Consider the following 23,179-nt stretch of genomic DNA (forward strand, 5'->3'; position numbering starts at 1 on the left):
TGATCTCTGCCTTTGACCCTGGTTCTATATTAGTATATATTTTATAGCCTCTTGAAATCATTGGAAGAACATGTGGCTGTCTCCTTTTTCTTCAGCATGCTATAGTCAGTTGGGTGTGGTTTAAGGGCTTAATTGTTGACTTCTGAGACCTTCTAGGCTTCAGTAAAAGAGTTGCACTCATCTCTCTGATTGAATTTAGGATTGGACCAGAACTGACTTTATATCAGTGGGAAGGTTGGGGGATAACATTCTCTCTGGAAGTGTAGAAATCTTCACCAACATGGATGTCCTAATCTACCACTTACATCTCTGAAGATGTCAGAGTTTGTTCTGACAACAGTGTATCTAGTCATAAAGTTCTTATTGTTCAAAGGCTAGGACATACTGAAGTTCAACAGAACTCTCCAGGTGTTTGCTTTCTTTTAGTTCAGATAGAGAACAGGAGCTCCATGCACCTAGGTTGTCCCATATTTCCCTCTAGAGATCTGCCTAATTGAAAACATCTTTTGTGGAAGGAAAGGGGGCAGTGTACTGTGGCTGGTACCTAGGGACAGCATTTCCACATTTGTGGTGGGGGTGGTGTCTGGTCTGTCTAAAGGATTGCAGATTGGGGTCAAGTAGCTAGAAGACTTGAAGGGGTGAACCAATCATATTGGGCAGTTCTTGAGTGACTCAAAAGTTCCTGGCCCTCTGCCTTTTTTTTTTTTTTTTGGATGAGAACACATCACAGCCAAAGTATAGGGGTCCATTTTACATGATTGGGCCAATTCAGGGTGATCCTTCAAGAACAATTGAGTATATGGTATCTTAGCCCATTTTCTGTCTTGAGTGGAGTAATGGTATTGTAATTTAAATGGTTTTTGAAGGCCAGGATTCCTGTCACTTAGTGGGTGTTCTAGCCAGGCCTGGGAGGGGGTGATGTGGGGAATCTTCCTAAGACTCTGCTGCTCAATCTTACTCCAGTTGTTTAAGAGGCACAGGAGGGGAGAATTTGATGTGATCTTTGATAGGGTCAAATTCATCTTAAAACAGCAGCAAACTAGGAACATTCCACAAAGAGGCACCTCTCCTCCATCCTGAGCCTGGAGAGATGTCTCTGGTCTAGGAGATCCCTTGTGTTTTTAGAGATTACTTCTAACTTGCAACCTATTGGAAGGAACTTTTCCAGTGACAGTATGGCTTATATTTTACATCCATGCATATTTAAAGTTTACATACAAGTCAAAAGACAAGGTTTTGGAGAGATCAGCTGGATCATTGGCTTAATCATTTTAGTCTACTAAAATGCTAAGAAGGCATTTTTATTACTTTGATTTTTTTTTTCTCCTTTAGATTACAAGATCTTATTGGTCAAAAACAGTCTGATGGCATGGAGAAAAAAGATGAGCCCAGCAAAGACAGTCATCAGCAGGCTCTGGTTGACCAGAGATACTTTCAGGTATTGAGTGACTGATGGAAAGGCTGGTGTTTGTGGTGCTCCTTGGTTTTAATTGTGATGCACTATCCCTTTATAAGGAAGGTTTGTACAGACAACTCTTGATATCTTTAAGTGGCTGGTTCTGTAATACTTAATGCCTAAGTCTGCAAAATCCCTCATACCATGGCATTGTGTTGTGACTTTAATGTGAAATGTCCCCTAAAGGTTCATGTGTTTGACCATTTGATTTCCATCCATTTAGAAATGTGGTAGTACCATTAGGCGGTAGAGCCATGCTGGAGGAAGTGAGTCCCTGGGATAGCTTGGTCCCGTTTCTTTTTTACTCTCTACTTCTGCGTGTGGACACTGTGGCATCTCTAGTCTCCTGCTCGTGCATCAAGCCTTTCGTGCCTGCTGCTATGCTAGGATGGATTATGTCTCTCTGCAGCTGTGAGCCAAAAGTAAACACTTTCTCCCTTAGGTTGCTTTTTTCCAGGTATTTCACCACAGCAACACAAAACTAAGACACATAGTATTTTTCTTTAGCCCAGCTACATCTTTTTTTAATAACTACTGCAGTGTAAACACTGTATAACTTGTTTAAGATTTTTATAGTTATTTTCTCTCCCTATTTAAGCTATTTACCCTTTTATTGTCTGGTTGGTTGTATTGTTATTGTATAAGTAAATCTTCAGATCTTTGGCTTTGATTTAGCTCAAACTATGTGATGTGAAAATTAACCTTACTGTTTATTGAATAGATGAATAATTAAATCTAGTAGTTTATTGAATGAAGTGAGTTTGCACTTAAACATTTTTTGTTCTCCATAGACATTATTTGTTTTTCTTTTTTCATTCTTTTCTCCCTCTTTCTCCTTTCTTTCCTTTCTTCTTCCTTCCTTCTCTCCTTTCTTCCTTCTTCCTTTCTTCTACCTTCTTTCCTTCCTTTAACGAGGCTGGCCTCAAACTCAGAGAAATCTACCTGCCTCTGCCTTCTGAGTGCTGGAATTAAAGGCATGCCCCACCAACCAGCCACAGGGCTTTAAATTTTAAATTAGTTATCAACTGGTTGTATTTTTAAAGTCCTTTAATTCTTCACGTGAGTTATCAGAGGAAAATTATGTGTTTCTCTTGTCGGGGTGAGCATGTGCCCTTGGATAAGCTACATTTTCCATCTGGTTTTTACTGCTTGCCCTCTGTGCACATTGGATTTTACAGTTTTATAATTGACCTAATTTACTGACATGCCACTTTTGCCAGACATTATTTCTGTTAATGCACACATTTATTTCTAAATTTGTAGTCTGATCCACTCTTTCACTGCTTCCATTGCTGTTCTGCAGTTTTATAGTAAGTTTTTATACTATTAGAGTATATTAAATTTTTGCATGGATATATTTGATCACATTTGCTCTTCTGGATGAACACTTACTAAAGTAAAATCCCATTAGGATGTATTGAAATATTATTGATTTTTGGAGGAATAATACAGTTCTAAATCATTCTCATTCAGAAACATATCTCTAATTTTGCGGTATCTTTTGTAGACTTCCATAAATTTTTGTATATTGTAAATTTAGTTCATGTGTATTTCTTGTCAGGTTTTATTTTCTATGTCTTTAATGCCTTTTATTTCTCTTGTGGCAAAAGAATCTTGTTCAAAAGAAAATAAAATTCCAAAGTAGTTAGGAAATTTATCTTATTTAATTTTTTCTATTCTATCATTAATTTTAAAGTGTTTTTAAAAAAACAACATAGGGTGTTTACTAGTATCCACAAACTCCCTGAATGACATAAAATTACTGTTTCTTTTTTTAAATTCTTATCTTTGCAGAAATTGTTTAAGTCACTTATAATTTCCCATTGTTAGGTATCTTTGGCTGCCAACCACCTTAATTCATATAGGACAATGTAAATTGCTACCATTAAACATTCTGTACAGAGGAATTAATTCTCCTGTTAAAATCCTGACATTTTATAATCAAAATGATATTGAAACGTGTTTTATGAATTAAGTCTTCTAAATAACTTCTAAAATAATAATACCAGAAGATACATTAGTTGGAACATGAATTATGCCCAGTATAGAAATTCAAGATAAAAATGCTGGTCTCATCTCCATACTCAATTTGTGTGTGTACCATGTGTGTACATGCACCAGAAGGGGGAGGGAGAGAGTGGGAGGGCAAGCGCATGCTTGGGTGCCAGGTGCTTTGTGGAGGTTAGAAAACACCTTGTGCGTAGGCTGTGTAGGTCCAGGGGATGGAGCACTGCTTGGTGATAAGCACTTCATCTCCTTATATATATATATATATATATATAGATAGATAGATAGATAGATATAGTGTTTGTTCGTGTGTGTGTGTGTGTGTGTGTGTGTGTGTGTGTGTGTGTGTATGTGTGTGTGTGTGTGTGTGTGTGTTATATTTGAGCCTTCAAGTGGTTATATGAGGAACACACACACATATATTCCAGTTGCTTTTGTCTCTTAGAGAAGCCTAACACATACCCCATTGGGGTAAATATTAAAAAAGGATGCAACCAGTTCCTGTGCTTATTGCTCCCCGCTGACTTCAGCTCTCTCTGACTCTTGTTCCCACACTAGTTCCGGCACCGTGGGGCCCCCTGGGAACTCTCTGACCCACGCTGTTCCAGCATGGCACCTTGCCACACTGCTTTCACTCACAGTTCCCTTGATGAGTTGTTACCACACCAGTTCCTCACATCTCAATTCCAAGGCTGGCTTGATGCATCCCACCACTGTACCTTCTCTTAAACTCAAGTTGCCACAAGAAGGAAAATGCCACACAGTAACCTCTGCTCCAGCTGATATGCTGTAATTTTCCCATCTAGACAGCACAAAATCTTGTACACACCCATCCCTTAAGAATATTCATGACAACCTGTGTCTATGCACAGAGAAGAATGTTTACATCTGCCTCCACGTTGCTTCCAGCTCCTTCTCCTTGCTCTCTCACTCCTCCCTCTATTTCCAAAACTTTGTCCCCTTCCTGTCCAATGACAGGCCTTGATCTATCCTGTACCTGCCATCCTGTATAAACACATCATTCAATATCCTAAAAGTTTTGTTTAAGACATTGGGTTTTATCGAGTTTTGTTTTGAGACAGTGTCTCACTTTGTGGCCCTGGTTGGTTTGGAACTTGATAGCTAAGTTAGCCTTGAATTCCCAAAGATCCTCTTGCCTATGCCTCTGGAGTTCTGTGATTAAAGGCATGTGCCACCATACCTGACTTATTTTAAATGTTTTCTGATGAAAAGTTAGGCAATTTTTAAAAACCATTTATTTTTAAAAACAAAGATAAATGTACAAATTTTAACCATTTCTGCATTAAAGTATACGAATACATTTTTGTCAGTGCTTGGTTGTTTTTTTTTTTTTGTTTTTTTTTTTAAGGTTTGATAGTGTGCATTAAGATCTTACTCGTGACAATGAGCATAAAGTACATGTAAAACAGGATGTAACCTGGAATTAGTCAAAGTTATCTTGGTGTATTAGGATTAAGCATAATGTTTTTTTCTTTTCTTTTTTCTTTCTTTTTTTTCTTTTCTTGAACTTGATATAGTCTGTGAGTTGTTTCTGGGGTGTTCAGAGCTTTCTGGGGTTAGTATCCAATTATCAGTGACTGCATATTATGTCTGTTCTTTTGTGACTGGCTTATCTCACTCAGGATGATATTTTCTAGATGCATCCATTTTCTTAAGAATTTTGTAAAGTCATTGTTTCTGGTAGCTGAGTAGTACTCCATTGTGTAAATGTACCACAGTTTTTGTATCCATTCATCTACTGAAGGACATCTGGGTTCTTTCCAGCTTCTGGCTATTATAAATAGAGCTGCTATGAACATTGTGGTGCATGTGTCTTTGTTATATGTTGGAGCTTCTCTGGGGTATATGCCCAGAAGTGGAATAACTGGGTCTTCAGGTAGAATTATGTCCAATTTTCTGAGGAATTACCAGACTGATTTCCAGAGTGGTTGTATCAGTTTACAACCCCACCAACAGTGGAGAAGTGTTCCTTTTGCTCCACATCTTCGACAGCATCTGCTGTCATCTGAATTTTTGATCTTGGTCAATCTGGCTGGTGTGAGGTAGAATCTCAGGGTTGTTTTGATTTGCATTTCCCTGATGGCTAATAATGTCAAGCACCTCCTTAGATGCTTCTCAGCCATTTGATATTCCTCAATTGAGAACATTTTGTTTAGCTCTGTACCCCATTTTTTAATAGGGTTGTTTGGTTCTCTGGTGTCTAGCTTCTTGAGTTCTTTGTATACCTTGGATATTAGGCCTCTATCTGATGTGGGGTTGGTAAAGATCTTTCCCCACTTTGTTGGTTGCCATTTTGTTTTCTTGACAGTGTCCTTAGCCTTACTTTGCAATCTCATTAAGTCCCATTTGTCAATCTTTGACCTTAGAGCACGAGCCATTGGTGTTCTGTTAAGGAAGTTTTCTCCTGTGCCTATGTGTTGTAAGGTTTTCTCTACTTTCTCATCTAATAGTTTCAGTATACCTGGTTTAATGTGGAGATCCACTTGCACTTGAGCTTTATACAAGGAGATAAGAAAGAGTATTTTCATTCTTCTGCATGCTGAGTGCCAGTTGGACCAACACCATTTGTTGAATAGGCTGTCCTTTTTCCATTGAATGTTTACAGCTCCTTTGTCAAAAATCAGGTGACCATATTCTGGATCTTCTATTCTATTCCATTGATCCAAATGCCTATCTCTGTACCAGTACCATGCAGTTTTTAACACAATTGCCTTGTAATATAGCTTGAGGTCAGGGATAGTGATTCCCGAAGATGTTTTCTTGTTGTTGAGGATGGATTTTGCTATTCTAGGTCTTTTGTTATTCCAGATGAAATTGCACATTGCTCTTTCCAACTCTGTGAAGAACTGGGTTGGTATTTTGATGGGGATTGCATTGAATCTGTAGATTGCTTTTGGTAGGATGACCATTTTTACAATGTTGATCCTTCCAATCCATGAGCATGGGAGATCTTTCCATTTTCTGAGATCTTCCTCAATTTCCTTCTTTAGAGGTTTGAAGCTCTTGTCATACAGGTCCTTCACTTGCTTAGTTAGAGTCTCACCAAGGTATTTCATATTTTTTGTGACTATTGTGAAAGGTATCTTTTCCCTAATTTCTTTCTCCACGTTTGTCCTTTGAGTAGAGGAAGTCTACTGATTTGAGTTAATTTTATATTTAGTCACTTTGCTGAAATTGTTTATCAGCTGTAGGAGTTCTCTGGTGGAGTTCTTGGGGTCACTTAGGTACACTATCATGTCATCTGCAAAGAGTGATGTTTTTACTTCTTCCTTTCCGATTTGTATCCCCTTGATCTCCTTTTGCTGTCTAATTGCTCCAGCCAGGACTTCCAGTGCTATGTTGAATCGGTAGGGGGAGAGTGGACAGCCTTGTCGAGTCCCTAATTTTTGTGGGATTGCTTCAAGTTTCCCACTATCAAGTTTGATGTTGGCTGTTGGTTTGCTGTATATTGCTTTTATTATGTTTAGGTATGGGCCTTGAATTCCAGTTCTTTCCAAGACTTTTAACATGAAGGGGTATTGAATTTTGTCAAATGCTTTCTCAGCATCTAATGAGATGATCATGTGTTTTTTTTTCCTTTGAGTTTGTTTATATGGTGGATTACATTGATGGATTTCCTTATATTAAACCATCCCTGCATCCCAGGGATGAAGCCTACTTGGTCGTGGTGAATGATCGTTTTGATGTGTTCTTGGATTTGGTTTGCAAGCATTTTGTTGAGTATTTTTGCATCAATGTTCATAAGTGAGATTGGTCTGAAGTTCTCTTTCCTTGTAGGGTCTTTGTGTGGTTTAGGAACGAGGGTTATTGTAGCCTCAAAAAATGAGTTAGGTAGTGTTCCATCTGATTCTATTTTGTGGAATAGTTTGGAGAGTATTGGTATTAGGTCATCAATAAATGTCTGATAAAATTCTGCACAGAACCCATCTGGACCTGGGCTTTTTTGTTTGGGAGGCTTTTGATGACTGCTTCTACTTCTTTAGATGTTATAAAATTATTTAGATGGTTTACCTGGTCCTGGTTTAACTTTAGTATCTGGTATCTGTCTAGGAATTCATCCATTTCTCCAAGATTTTTCAGCTTTGTTGAATATAGGCTTTTATAGTAGGATCTGATGATTTCTTGAATTTCCTCAGTTTCAGTTATTATGTCTCCACTTTCATTTCTGATTTTGTTAATTTGGATACTCTCTCTTTGCCCTCTAGTTAGTCTGGCTAAGGGTTTATCAATTTTGTTAATTTTCTCAAAGAACCTGCTCTTGGTTTTGTTGATTATTTCGATGGTTCTTTTTGTTTCTATTTGGTCTTTTTCTGCCCTAATTTTGATTATTTCTTGTTGTCTACTCCTCTTGGGTTATCTGCTTCCTTTTGTTCTAGAGCTTTCAACTGTGCTGTCAAGTTGCTAGTGTATGCTCTCTACAATTTTTTTTGGAAGCACTCAGAGCTATGAGTTTTCCTCTCACTACTGCTTTCATTGCATCCCATAGGTTTGGGTATGTTGTGTTTTCGTTTTCATTCAATTCTAGAAAATCCCTAATTTCTTTCTTTATTTCTTCTTTGACCCTGCTATCATTTAATAGAGCATTGTTTAGTTTCCATGTGCATATGGGCTTTTTGTTGTCTTTGTTGTTATTGAAGACCAGCCTTAGACCATGGTGATCTGAAAGGATGCATGGAGTATTTCAATCTTCTTATATCTATTGAGGCTCGTTTTGTGACTAATTATGTGGTCAATTTTCGAGAAGGTGTCATGAGATGCTAAGAAGGTGTATTCTTTTGTTTTAGGATGATGTGTTCTATAGATATCTATTAATTCCAGTTGGTTCATAACCTCTGTTAGTTTTACTGTGTCCTTGTTCAGTTTCTGTTTCCATGATCTGTCCATTGGTGAGAGTGGGGTATTGAGGTCTCCCACTATTATTGTGTGGGGTGCAAGGTATTTTTTAGCTTTAGTAGGGTTTCTTTTATGAATATAGGTGCTCTTGTATTTAGAGCATATATGTTAAGGATTGAGAGTTCCTCCTGACAAATTTCTTCTGTAATGTGTAAAAATGGTCCTTCCTTAACTTTCGGTTGAACATCTACTTTATTCAATATTAGAATAGCCACTCCAGCTTGCTCCTTGGGGCCATTTGCTTGGAAGTTTTTTTTCCCAACCTTTTACTCTGAGATAGTGTCTGTCTTTGTCTCTGAGATGAGTTTCCTGTATGCAGCAAAGTGCTGGGTTTTGTTTATGTATCCAGTCTGATAGCCTATACCTTTTTATTGGGGAATTGAGTCCATTTATGTTAACAGATATTAAGGAATAGTGGTTGCTGTTTCCTGCTATTTTTGCTTTAGGAGATAAAATTGTGCCTGTGTGTCTTTCTTCTTTTGGTTTTCTTGCTTAGGAGTTTTCTTGTTTTTACTAGGATGTAGTTCCCCTCGTTGTATTGGGTTTTCCACCTATAATTTGTTGTAGTGCTGGGTTTGTGGTCAGATATTGTGTAAATTTAGTTTTGTCTTGGAATATCTTAGTCTCGCCATCTATGGTGATTGAGAGTTTTGCTGGGTATAGCAGCTTGGGCTGACACTTGTGCTCTCTTATGGTCTGCATGATGTCTGTCCAGGATCTTCTAGCTTCCATAGTCTCTGTTGAGAAATCGGGTATGATTCTGATTGGTCTGCCTTTATATGTTACATGACCTTTTTCCCTTATTGCTTTGGGTACTTGTCGTTTTGACTAGTATGTGTCGGGAGGAATTTCTTTTCTAGTCCAACCTATTTGGAGTTCTGTAGGCTTCTTTTATGCTCGTGGTCATCTCATTCTTAAGGGTAGGGAAGTTTTCTTCTACGATTTTGTTGAAGATATTTACTGTGCCTCTTAGTTGATATTCTTCGCCCTCTTCTATTCCCATTATCCTTAGGTTTGGTCTTCTCATTGTGTCCTGGATCCCCTGGACATTTTGGGTTAGGAGCTTTTTGGTTTTTGCATCTTCTCTGACTGTTTTGCCTATGTTTTCAATGTTGTCTTCGGCCCCCAAGATTCTCTCTTCCATCTCTTGTAGTCTGTTGGAAATGACTCCTAATTTCTTTTTTAGGTTTTCTACCTCTAGGGTTGTCTTTTTTAGTGTTTTCTTTATTGTGTTTATTTCTGTTTTAAATTCCTTCTTCCATTCCTTCATCTCTTTGGTTCCATTTTCCTCTAGTTCTTTGAATCCTTTGTTTTTCTTGTTTTTTCTTTAAAAGCTTCTAATTCTTTTCGCTTTTCCTCCCGTTCTTGTTTAAGGATCTCTATCATCATCTTGAGGTATGATTTCCGGTCTGAGTCTTCTTTTTCTGGAGTTTTTGGCGTTCTGCTGCTTGCTGTGATGGGGGAGTTGGGTTCTGGTGTTGCCAGGTTGTCTTGGTTTCCCTAGGGTACGTTCTTTCTCTTTCCTCTTGCCATCTTGTTGTCCGTGTTTATACGTGGTCTTGTTGTCAGTGATTGGTTCTCGCCTCTCCCTTGTTACCTGGCCTGTGTCCCTGGATCTACGCGTGTTCCTGGTGGTAGATGGCCTGAGCGACTATCCTGTACATATGGGCCGCCGGCTGATAACAGACAGCCCAAAGCAGGGTTCCTGCTTCCCTGCACCAAGGGGGGGGGCGCACTTTCCGCACGTTCGGCAGAGATCTCTGTGCTCCCCAGTTACTAGGAACACCTTCTCACCAGGCCTGTGTCCCTGGATCTCCGCTGTTCCTGGTTGCAGATGGCGCCTGTTCTGCACCCAAGGACCACTAGCTGGAAACAGACAGCCTGATGCAGGGTTCCTGGTTCCCTGAACCAAGCGGGGGGTGAGGGGGGGTTGCACTTTCCACTTGCTCGGCAGAGATCTCTCTGCTCCCCGGCTACTCGGAACGCCTTATCACCAGGCCTGTGTCCCTGTATCTCCCCCAAAAAAAGTTTTCTTCATTTTTTTAGTAAATTCTGTGGATCAAAGCAAGACCAGCTGATATTCAGAGGTTAAAAAAATATTTTTGTAGGAGAATCTGCAAATCATGGTGCAAATACAAAGCAAGGAGAGGAAACAGCTGCAGTCAGTTTTGTAAATCTCAGTGTTCATATGTGATGTGTCGATCTGAAAGCTGTTCTGTGATCTCCCGCACAGGCAGCATCCTCCCTGAGCCTCTCAGTTCACCCACTACCTTCCTCATGCGTGGTGTCAGGCAAAAGAGGATTGTCTTCCCGCTTTGCTTCATAACTTAGAGAAGAATATTTTTTAATTATTTTATTTATAGATAAGTTTATAATAGCATTGGAATGTTAAAATACCTATCAACGAAAATTCAAACAAGCCTGAGAAGTCAGGTTCTCGGAGCACCTGTTTGCTGTAGCTTTTCCCTGGACAGACAGAAAACCACCACTACCCCTGCTAGCTCTAGAAACCCAGGACAGATGTTCTTGGATAATCCTGTCTCAGGAAGAACTTATAGCATTTTTCTTTTTAAGAATTATTGGGCCAGCTAGCCAGGACTTTTCTATAGAGTGTGTGGGGCTTTGTCAGTAACTATCTTTGCCTGAAATTTCATCTGAAATTGTGAAACAAATTAAAAAGCCCCTTTAATATCATACTTAGCTTAAGCATGAGGAGACAGAAACACAGAAACATGGAGACTTAGGTAAGGATGTCTAGATGATTATTATTCTGTGTGGATTACAAGAGTCCATAGCAGCTTTTAAACCCAAATAACTGAATAATTAATTTAAAGTTTTATTTAGTTTTCCTTAGAATTTATATTTATAGAGACTCCATTGCCACAGTATTCACAGATGCCTGGAAATGATTTGTGGGCACCTGACGCAATCCTTTCTTGTTCCTCACTTTGTCAGATGCAGACAAACATCTTAGCTGCAAACATTGCTCATGCTTACAGGTGCTGTGCAGCATTAATTCAATTGTTCACAATCCACGAGCTCCAGTAATTATTTATAAACAGAGCAAAGGAGGAGCCCAAAACTGCAATAAAGATACTGTTCAAGATTGTGGATTTGAACATCTTGTTCCTGTACTAGAAATGTGGGCAGATGAACTGACATCCTTAAAGGTAAGTAGGTGAATATTCTTTATATGTTTGGAAACTCTGTTGGGCTTGGCTTTTGTTGTTCTTTATAAAGCTAAAAAAAAGTCACTTTTCTAAAATTGTAATATTGCTGCTTTCATATTTTGTTCTGCTTTGTCTTTGAGACAAGAGTGTAACTGTATAGTCCTGGCTGGCCTGGAAGTCTTTGCATAGACCAGTCTGACTTTGAACTCAGATAGCCACCTCTGACTCCTGAGTGCTATAACTCAGGGCGATCCACCACGCTTGACCTCACATATTTCTAATCCTGTACATTGTTGTCTGATAAGCTTGCATTCTCCAAAACTCTACCACAGAAAGTGATTAGAGTTTCTCTCATTGAGAATTTGGAGTGGATTCATCTTTGTCCTTCTGAACCCTTCCAGCTTCTGCATCTCCTCCTGCGGATTTCCATGCTGCACATTTCCTGACTTTGCACATGCTCAGATCAGCATCTTATCCTTACTTTCATCTTAACGGGGAATATTTTTACAGTCTTCACATTTTATTTTTTTCCCCAGAGCTGAGTTTATTTCTGTTTGTTTAATCTTTAGAGAAGTTGATTATTAACAAGCAAGCAGGGAATTAGATATTTTCACATTCATTCCATTTATAGATCATTGTATATTTATTGTGTAACTTGAATTTATTACATTTGTATTTGTTTATTGAGAAATGATTTGCTATAGAGTTAATAATGTTGCATTTGTGCCTTTTAAATGTTGGGTTTTTTCAGTAACTTATACAAAATTCTACTATGGTTAATAAAGGTATGATTCAGTGATAACATTTGTCATCATTTTGTCCTATTACCTGAAGACAATTGCTAAGAGTATGTGACCTCTTTAGGAACAAAAAGTTGCATTTGCTCTTATATGCCTCAAAACTCTTGATGATACAAATCAGTCCCTATTATTTCAGGATAATTATAGTCCCAGACCACTAGAGGGGGTGGGTTTTGTTTGTTTGTGTACTTGCTTGCTTTTTGTCTTTGGTTTTTTGTTTGTTTGTTTGTTTGTTGTTTTGTGGTTTTTTTGTTGTTCCTTTTCTTGTTTTTGTTTTTTGAGACAGGTTTCTGTATAGCCCTGCCTGTCCTAGAACTTGCTTTGAAGACCAGGCTGGCCTCATTCACAGAGATCAACCTGCCTCTTGAATGCTGGGATTAAAAGCATGCACCACCACACCTGGCTTGCTTGGAAAAAATCTTGGCACTTAGCCTAGCTTTATTTCCTTTTTTACCCTTAGGGTTTAGACAGAGCCATACACTATCTAAGCATTTTTGGTTGAATGACTGTGCTAGATTAATATACTATTTTATATGATCTCTATTTGTTTCTCAGAAAAGGGTGGAGTGGACATGGGCTGTGGACACTGTGGCATGTCCCACTCAGAGCCCGTTATAGGGAGAACAGTGCTCACTCTGTCTTCCTCCTTTTCAGAAGTCAGAATAGAAACAGCCCATGCCTTTCCATCAGAAGGGAAAACCAGATGACAAAGGAGGCGAAGGGAGGAACCAAATTTATAAACACCATTATTTTTCTATGTGTAAGATGGGAAAGTATCACCAAAACTATAAACATAAAACTTAGACTAGGGCTTGGAAAGATGGCTCAGTGGTTAAGAGCAGTCACTGCTCTTCTGAAGGTCCTGAGTTTCATTTCCAGCAACCACATGGCAGCTCATGAGTGTGCAAAGATACCTTCTGGTGTAAAGATGTATGTACATGCAGACAAAAGTACCCATGTACATACATACATACATACATACATACATACATACATACATACATAAATAAATCTTTAAAACAAACTCAAAGTAATTGGACAGACAAAACACACTAAAACATGAACTTTTAAATAACTATGCAGTATATTATTAGAAAAAACTAATGCAATAAAGATGGACACCCTGGTGCAGTACAGGTGTATGATGTGAGTGACTTATACTCCAGAGTCTGGTAGAGACTGGCCATCACTCTGTTCATAGCCCCCAAGCAAGGCATGGCAAGAGTGCTGCGTTCTGCCTAATATGTAGTTTCCTGAATGGGAGGCAAGAAATTAGCTTTACAGTTAGAGTATTGTAAGGACATTTGAGGCAATTGGCTAGAATTAGTTACTTCTGCCACTGAAGTAGCTCATGGCCTTTAATAGTGCTTCTAACACTTACAGTACAGATTGAGAATCCAACTTAGTACATGAAGTTGGACAAAGCCTTATATGGAGAAATGAGCATTTTGTCCTATTCCTGAAGACATTTGTTAAGACTATGTGACCTCCTTGGGGAAAAAAAAGTTGTATTTGTTCTTGTATGCCCCAAAGCTCTTCATGATACATGAGTGCTCAATTAATATTTACCTATGTTATCTAGAATAACTATAGTTCCAGACCACTAGAGGGCCTTTGAGGCCTCATATGGAGAGTTTTTTTTTTTAATAATGTAGCAACTTTCTAGTTTGGGACAAGCATCTTTCAGGATAATATTTTTTCCTTAGGGTCTGATGTGACCTAAAAGAGAAGGATGTGTTTGAGGGATGAGTGGAAAAGAGAAATGTAGCAGTGCATGCTATAGGGTCCTCTCTGTTTGCATATTTATTTTTTGAGAATGGCCTCATACAAGCCTGGCCTGTCTGGAACTCCTACACAGACGAAGCTGACCTTGGATTCACAGAGGTCCACCTGCTTCTGCCTCCCAATGTTGGGATGAAAGGCACGTATCACTAAGCATGGCTTTATATGTCTCATTTTAATTAACACATAACCATACATATATGTAAGAGACAGGTTGACATTTTAATACAGTGAGTGGTGATCAATATTGAGAACATAAAAATTCTCAGCCATTTTAAAATGGTTAATTTCTGTGAACCTTAGTTACCCTAGTGTGGTATAGAACATTGCAAATTATTTCTCCTATCCAGCTGCACCCCTGTGTCTGTTAACCATCCTGTCTCCATTCCTTCTGATTCAAACCCTACTTAGGCTTTGGTAACTACTATAAGACTAACTTGAAAACGTTTACCTCTGAGTAAGAACATTTAGTGTTTGTGTCTATTTTGTTTTACTTAACAAAATGTCTTCCAGTTCTGTCCATTTTGTAGTAAATGATAAATGCCATTATTTCTGTCGCTGATGTTCTGTTGTATGAATAAATGTGCATGTATTTATGCACACAAACATACTGGTTTTTTAGCCATAGTCATTCATCTATCACTGGATACCTACATTGACCCCATATCTTGGCTACTCTTAATAGTGCTTCAGTAAATATGTGCAAGCTAACATCTCTTTGATATAGTTTCATCTTATTTGGATATGTATACATATTAATAATAAATGCAGAGGATTCTCAAAAGAGGTCAGTCATACATGGCTGCTTATATTATTTCATTTACATCAAATGTCAAGAATAGGCAAATTCATAGCATCAGGAAGAGAATTAGTAGTTAGAGAGGCTGGAGGAGAATAGAAAGGACCATGAGTGGGTGAGTTTTCTTTTTTTATCTTATATGTGTGATCATTTTGCCTTTATGTGTGTGTGTGTGTGTGTGTGTGTGTGTGTGTGTGTGTGTGCGTGTGTGTGTGTGCGTGCGTGTGTGTGACATGATAGTTTGATTCTTGTGAAGGTCAGAAGAAGGCATTAGATCCTCTGGAACTAAGAGTTATGAATGGTTGTGAACAATCATGTGAGTATCAGGAATTGAACCTAGCTCTTCTTGTAAAACCAACAAATGTTCTTACTGCTAACATTTCTCCAGCTCTAGGTGTGGGAGTTTTTTTCTTAGAAGAGAGATAAGTTCTAAGCTTACATAGTGACCTGTTTTATGCCACAGTGAAAAGATGAAAACCATTAAATTGTATACCTAAAGGTGGATATTTTGGTATATAAATCTCACTTTAAAATTGCTATAAAAATATTTAAAACCTAGGTTAGAAATATGGCAATATGGCTCGGTGGTAACATATTTGCTTTATATGTGTGAGGGAAGACCTGGGCTATCTCTAGCACTGGTAAAATAATTTTTAAAAAACCAATATAACTACATAAATAACATTATTATTAGAACAGCGAGACTTGTTTTAAATTGGCAATGGTATTAAAATACTGATGTGGCTTTATGGCTGTGTGTTTTAGGCCCCATGATTCCTATGTTATTAATGTTACTATACAAACTATTCTATAACCAATAATGCCATGTAGTTTCTTTTGTTGTTAAGGATTTGTATAAGTCCTTAAAAGTACTGTCTGCAGAACTGGTACCTTGGCATAATTTAAAGAAACCGGATGAAAATGAAGGTGTCAAAGTAGGAGATCTGTTGTTTATGGTAGATACCATGCTGGAAGAAGTTGAAAACCAGAAAGAGGTAACATTTGATATAATTGTTCTCATTTTAAAGGTTTATATTAACTATTTAATATTATTTCAACTTGCAAACTACCCTTTTTGACCTTCTTTTATAGACCAGCAGCATGCCGAACTCTCAAACTTTGCAAGCTATTGTTTCTCACTTCCAAAAGCTGTTTGATGTACAGTCTTTAAATGGAGTCTATCCCCGAATGAATGAAGTGTATACCAGGCTTGGAGAAATGAACAATGCTGTAAGAAATCTTCAGGAGCTCTTAGAATTAGGTGATAACCCTTTGTCATTTGGGGCATTGATTTAAGAATTATTCCTAATAAATTAACAAAATATAGGTCTGGATTTTGGGTTGTTTGGGGTTTATGGTTATTCTGGGTTTGGGGTTGTTTTGGGTTGTTTGGGGTTGGGGTTGGGAGTTTGGGGGAGATTTGAGTTTGAAGGTTTGGGGTTGGGTTGTGTTTGGTTGGATTTGGGTTGGTTTGATGACAATGTTGCCTTGTTCTCACTGTAGCCAAAGCTGGCCTTCAATTTCTGGTCTTTGTTTTTTATCTTCCAAGTGCTCAGATTGCTTGTAGGTACCATCAGTCTCCACAGAACTCCTATTAATTACACACACATCAAAAAACAGAACCAGGGGAAGGGATATAACTTAGTTGGTAGATGGCTTGCCTAGCATGCATGAACTCTGGGTTTAATTCTCAATATTAAATAAACAGGGTATGGTGGTACACATATAGAATTCAAGGTAGTGAACATACTCAGGAGATGGAGGCAGGAGGATTAGAAGTTCAAGGTCACAGGCTGTAGAGTTGCCTCACTGGTTAGAAGAGCTCCTGCTGTGAAATTGTAAGGACTGGAGTTTATGTCCCAGCACCCTTATAACAATCCAGAAATGTCCCTACCCTCTAACTTCAGCTCCAAGGACTCCAACATTCTTTTCTGGTTTCCACATGTGCAAAATCACTTGTGCACACATATATTTATGTACACACTCATATACTTGCAAATAAATCCTTTTTTTTAAGGTTCAGTTCAGGATCTTTATATATATATATATATATATATATATATACCTAAAAACTTCAAGGCCAGCCTGGGATTCATGAGACTCTGTTTAAAACAACCAGGGCTGGGAAATGGCTCAGTGGATGAGAACACATTCTCTGCAATCATGAGTTCCAGAGTTATGATCCCGAGCTGAATGTCTCACAAATACCTGTTAGCTAATTCTGAGGAGAATGGAGACAGAGCTGTTGAGCTGAGCCAAGAAAATGTGAACTCCAGGCTCAAGGGATACCGTGCCTTAAAGAAATGGTAGAGAGTGATGGAGGAAAGGACACCCAGTGCTCTGGCCTCTGCCTTTTCAGAGGGTCACACATCACAAACATGTATGTGTACTCACACAGACAACAAATGTGAACTAATAAAAATTAACATTAATCCCTGCCACCACAGAAATAAAATGAGCATGACTGAAGTGGGGATGTTGGATGAGTGCAGTGATTTGGAAATTCCTTAGAAATCTGTCTTCCGCTCTCATTCCTCTTTTGCAGACAGTTCATCATCACTGTGTGTCGTGGTCAGCACGGTTGGGAGATTGTGTAAGATAATTAATGAGGATGTGAATGAGCAGGTTAAACAAGTATTAGGATCTGAAGACCTACAAAGGTATTTGTTAGCAACGCATGCAGAATGCACGAAGTGGTGTAAAGCAAAGGCTCCAAGGCTTCCCTGGTCACTCACCTCCCTGAACTAACAAAGACCTGCCCGCCTCTGCCTCCAGAGTGCTGCCCTCAAAGGCATGTCACATGTACTCAAGATAAAAATTGTTGGGGCCAGTAGATGAATGGATACAAAAACTGTGGTACATTTACACAATGGAGTACTACTCAGCTATTAGAAACAATGACTTTATGAAATTCTTAAGAAAATGGATGCATCTAGAGAATATCATCCTGAGTGAGGTAACCCAATCATAAAAGAACAGACATAATATGCAGTCACTGCTAGTTGGATACTAACCCCAGAAAGCTCTGAACACCCCAGAAACAACTCACAGACTGTATACTCAAGAAAAAAAAGCCAAAAAAAAAAAAAAAAAAAGAAAAGAAAAGAAAAAGAAAGAAAATGAAAAACCATTATGCTTAATCTTTACACACCAAGAAAACTTTGACTATTTCCAGGTTACATCTTGTTTTACATGTACTTTATGCTCATTGTAACTAGTAAGATCTTAATGCACCTTTAAAAAAAAAATCAAGCACTGACAAAAATGTATTCACATACTTTTATGCATAAATGCTTAAAATCTGTACATTTATCTTTGTTTTTAAAAATAAAGTGGTTCAATTTTTTTAAAAAAAGAAAACTTTCCAAAAAAAATATTTGGGGCCTGTAAGCTCACACAGGACTGTTGGGAACTCTAACAGAACTCAGCCTCAGGGCAAGTTAATATATGGGGAAATTAAAATATTTATAACCAATTCTTGAGTTGGATTGTAACCTATAATTTATTTCTAGGGTACTACCAAAACTACTTAATAATTACTAGTCACATTTTTTTGTTTAGAAGATAAATATTAAGGATTTTTACAAGACTAGGTACCACCTATATAAAACCTGATATTTAAAAAAAAATACACTATGGGAATATGTGTGTGTGTTTATATATAAACATATAAGACATGTGTATATAAATACACACACATGCATCATCTACATATTCTGCATGTCTTCCAGTAAGAACCCTTATATAATCTGGCAGTGGAGTTTTTTTCACATTTAATGTTTTTCATGCTTGGTCTCTCCCTCCTTCCATTGTTTTACTGACCACTGGTACTTAATGTTTAATTGCATACTAAGTAGAGAAGCCTATTTTTAGCAAATGTTCTAAAGATAATGCTTTCTTTGTAAACTGTGTATGTTTTAAACAGCATTATCAACAAATTGCGAGAGCATGAGGAATTTTTCCCAGCATTTCAAGCTTTTGCTAATGATCTTCTTGAAATCTTAGGTAAGATGTCTGGTGATGGTGGCTGACTCTTTCTCGGAAGGTATTGGTGGATTTGAGAGAAGGGCATTCCTTAGACACTGGGTTCATGTCTTACTTTAAGGTCTTTGGAAAGTATTAACTGATTTGCAGGAAGACTTGGTTAGGATTAATAAGGAGGTAAAACCTTTTTTTTTTCTTTTTAAATATTTTTATTTGTGTGTGGGTATATATATATGTATGGACACAGTATGCAGGCAGGCGCTAGAAGAGGTGGTCTGATAACTAGAGTTATAGTCATTTAGCTATTGTTATTGCTTGGAACTGATCCCAGGTCCTCTTGTAAGAGCAACAGGTGCTTTTAACTGCTGAGTCATCTCTTCAGCCATCTGGGACTATCTTGTTTTGGAAACTCCTCATAAGAAATGGCATTATTCTGTGAGACTCTCAGTTCTATCACTGTTTATAAAAACATGACCAAGCAAAATAAGGTAGAAAAATGTAGACCCTGCTGCTTGGAACCTTCCAATAGGGATGGTATCTGGCTAAGGGAAAGTGCTTGCATCCTCAGAGAACAATAACTTTAGAAAGTGATTCCTGGCTTAGGGTCACTGAAATCTGATCCCTTAGAAGAAAAATCAGTCTCAGGAAAAAAAAAAAAAAAAAAAAAAGCAACCTGCTGAATAACCTGAACTGCTTTGTCCAGAAATCCAAACCAGGATGAGCTGTGTTCCTGAGACTTGTTCTAAGGTGTCACATACCTCTTTTTCAACAAATCTCCCCAAAGAAGGGCTGAAAACACTCCACTATGAGACTAAAAGAATCAAGAAGGAGCACTGTGTTCATTTAGGAGAAACCACTTCCTAAATCCTCAGGTTGAGATCCAGAAAACCTTCAATGCATGTTAGGATCCACGTTGGCTTTTCTGTATGGTTGTACAGAGATTTAAGGAGAGGCCAAGGTATCATTAACACAGCCAACTGGGTGGTTAAGAGCACTGACTGCTCTTCCAGAGGTCCTGAGTTCAAATTCCAGCAACCACATGGTGGCTCACAACCATCTGTAATGGGATCTGATGCCCTCTTCTGGTGTGTCTGAAGAAAGCTACAGTGTGCTTATATATAATAAATAAATAAACCTTTAAAAAAATAAGTCTGAGTCTGATAAGATTAATGCCAGAGTCAAAGGGGACAGCACAGATGCCCTGTGAAGCACCTGTGGGAGGCAGTGGTAATCTGCAGCCTGTACATAAGAGCGTTTACTGCTTTTTCTGCCCTTGTGTGTGAAGCCTGCTTCTATGTAGAGCTTCTCATTTCTATGAGCTTTTAACAAGAAACATTACTCTCATTATAATTCTCATTTTTTCTTTTACAGAAATTGATGACTTGGATGCCATTGTACCTGCAGTAAAGAAATTAAAAGTACTTTCATACTGAAAACAAATCACATCAACTTTACTGTGTAAATTGCATTCTTAACATTTTAAGTATTTTTAAAGGACTGATTGTGAGACAAGATTGTAAAATATATCAGCTCTTAGAACTCATCCTCTCATCACTGGATCTTTCTCAATTCATATAATTCTTATTTTAGTTATTTAATAAAATATAGCTGTCAAATTATTAAAATAGTAAATTGACTTTAGATTCCATAGTCATTTCCTAAGCAATGCTTGAGTGCTCTAAAATATAAAGAAGAGATTGCAACAAAAGAGACTCATGGAGACATTGCAAATCATAGAAAGTTGCATTTAACTTCAAGGTCAGAGAAAAAAGAATGCCAGTGGCTTTCTAAGCCTAACCAATAGGAAGCCTCTGTTTTCCAGGCAAGGACTAATGGGCATATTCTGTTAAGATAGACTTAAAGCTGTTGACCTGTCAAAGCAAGAAGAAAAGGTTTTGCCTTTGCATTAAGATAGGAAGTTAGTCATGTAGTGAAATAGATGATTAGGTAGAAGTCTTTCTGTGTCTTTATTTGCAATACTATGTAATGTACTTTTATAAGGAAATAGATCACAAATAAAGGTTTTGTAAAGAATTTACAAATGTACGTGTCCTTAGTGACTTATTTGTATCACTAACAAATGAAGAGTCATATTTTCTCCCTAGGCTGAGACTCCATTGGGCATTACTCCTTACTGCATGTTCCCGAAGAGTCCATTCTTACTGCTTTCTGCTTGTTCTCTAGTTTCAATATTCAGTCTGATGGGGCACGGGCAGTCTTCCATATCACACCCATGACTACAAGGTACTTTAGGCTACACCATATTCTTTAAAATGCCACTCTTACTGGTTGATACATAAGTTATTTTTAAGCATTTCCAGGAAGCAGCATAGTGGTGTGGAGATTCCCAATAAACAGGGATTCAGACTCCTAGGACTTGAGACTTGAACAACATAAAATAATACCTTAGGTTCCTTCTTTAAAATGCTTTGCTTTTTCACCCTGAAGTTAAAATTCTAAATAGTTACCCAGTAGTTTCAACCTTCGTAACGCTGTGTCCCTTTAATTCAGTTTCTCATGTTGTGGTGACCTCCAACCATAAAATTATTTTCATTGCTACTTCACAACTATAATTTTGCTATTATGAATTGTAATATAAATATCTATGTTTTCTGATGGTCTTAGGTGTCCCCTGTGAATGGTTTGTTCACAGCCCCCAAAGGGGTTGTGACCCACAGACTGAAAAACTGCTGTAACTAACCCATAATCTGTAGAATTGTTTTATGGAGTTGTTTTAAAAGACATTTGGTTATTTATTCTGAATGATTAAATTACTCTCAAGAAATTTCTGTGACAATTGGAAGTCTTTCTAAAACTTTTTATATGATTTAAGTATGTGTCTGTGTGTCTGTATATCTGTATGCACATCATGTGTGATTGCAGGTACCCATGGAGGCTAGAAAAGGGTTCTGGATCCCTGGAACTGGAGTTACCTGCAGCTGTGAACATCCCAGTGTGGGTGCTATGAGCTGAACTCTGGTCCTCTGCAAGAGCACTAGACACTCATAACCACTTGCTGGCCCAAAGGTAGGAAATTGTGTGTATGTGTGTGTGTGTGTGTGTGTGTGTGTGTGTGTGTGAACGTGCACATGTTTGAGATGGGTTGTCATGGATTCCAGGTTGGCTCTTGAACTCATTATAGCCAAAGGTAACTTTGAATTCTTGAATCTCTTTCCACCACCCCCAAGTGCAAGTGATATTAGAGGCATTTCCCACCACATCTGGCCTTAACAATATTTGAGAAAAAAGAAATGCAACTAAAAGATTATAATAGGGGACTAGAGAGATGGCTCAGCAGTTAGAATGCTTATTCTTACAGAGGACCCTAGTTTGGTACCCATGTGGGTAACCCATGTGGGTGACTCACAACTGCCTGTACCTCCAGGTCTAAGGGGATCCAGTGCCTCCTGCCTCAGGCCTCTATAGGTTCCTGTTCTCATATAATAAAAATTTTCAAGGATTGTATTCATCTAAATTTTAGCAGCTAGTTTTTTTCTTTCTTTTTTTTTTTTTTTAAACGATTTTATTTTTCAAAACAAAGATAGATGTAAAGATTTTAAACATTTTTTGCTTAAAATTATACATTTTTGTCAGTACTGTTTTTTCAGACATTAAAATAAATTTTACATAAAACCATGTGAATATGTTTTTTAGTCGGTACTTGATTTTTTTCAAGGGCTTGACAGTATGCATTGAAAACGTACTAGTTGCAATAAGCGTATAGTACATGCAAAACAAAACGCAACATGGAAATAGTCAAAGTCTTCTTGTTTTGTGAATATATGTATAGTTTTTGTTTTCTTTATTTCTTGGACTTCATACAGTCTGTGAGTTGTTTCTGGGGGAGTGCAAGCCTCTGGGGTTAGCATCCCACAGCAGCTAGTTTTAATCTCATAGGTAACTCTTAGTTTAAAACAGAAGTTTTCAAATCCTTTTCCAGAGGACTGGATAATTTTGGGCATTTCTTAAGGGCCATTAAGAACTGTCACACTAATAGAAATAGTTTTAGATTCTTGGTATCAAGTCTGCTTTTATCTAATTTTAGTTGTTCAAAACTATAAAAGTACTGCAGGTGTTTCTAATATATATAGAGAGTTATAGTTATATACATAGTTATATATATGTAAATTTTAAAATGCACTTTTGACAATTTTGATGTATAAAAACTATACATGAAGTGTAAAATGTAACAAGTTCTGGTACATATCTATGTTTGCAGTGCTGTGGTGGCTTGAATTGAGAACGTCTGAGGTGGGCATAGCTATTT

General features: G+C 37.8%; 1 protein-coding gene across 1 annotated transcript in view; it reads left to right on the forward strand.

Annotated features, from left to right (window-relative positions):
* The window catches only part of CEP70 (centrosomal protein 70), a 50,172-nt gene extending 29,494 nt beyond the window's left edge, over positions 1 to 20,678 (forward strand). The window contains exons 10-16 of the mRNA XM_080934543.1: positions 1,333 to 1,438; positions 11,377 to 11,547; positions 15,777 to 15,923; positions 16,021 to 16,189; positions 17,474 to 17,588; positions 18,854 to 18,933; positions 20,284 to 20,678. Coding sequence (XP_080790669.1) covers positions 1,333 to 1,438; positions 11,377 to 11,547; positions 15,777 to 15,923; positions 16,021 to 16,189; positions 17,474 to 17,588; positions 18,854 to 18,933; positions 20,284 to 20,345 — 850 coding nt within the window. The 3' untranslated portion in view covers positions 20,346 to 20,678. The remainder of the gene's footprint in view (positions 1 to 1,332; positions 1,439 to 11,376; positions 11,548 to 15,776; positions 15,924 to 16,020; positions 16,190 to 17,473; positions 17,589 to 18,853; positions 18,934 to 20,283) is intronic.
* The last annotated feature ends 2,501 nt before the right edge of the window (positions 20,679 to 23,179 follow it).

This window comes from Micromys minutus (assembly GCF_963924665.1).
Source record: "Micromys minutus genome assembly, chromosome: 21".
Taxonomy (NCBI): domain Eukaryota; kingdom Metazoa; phylum Chordata; class Mammalia; order Rodentia; family Muridae; genus Micromys; species Micromys minutus.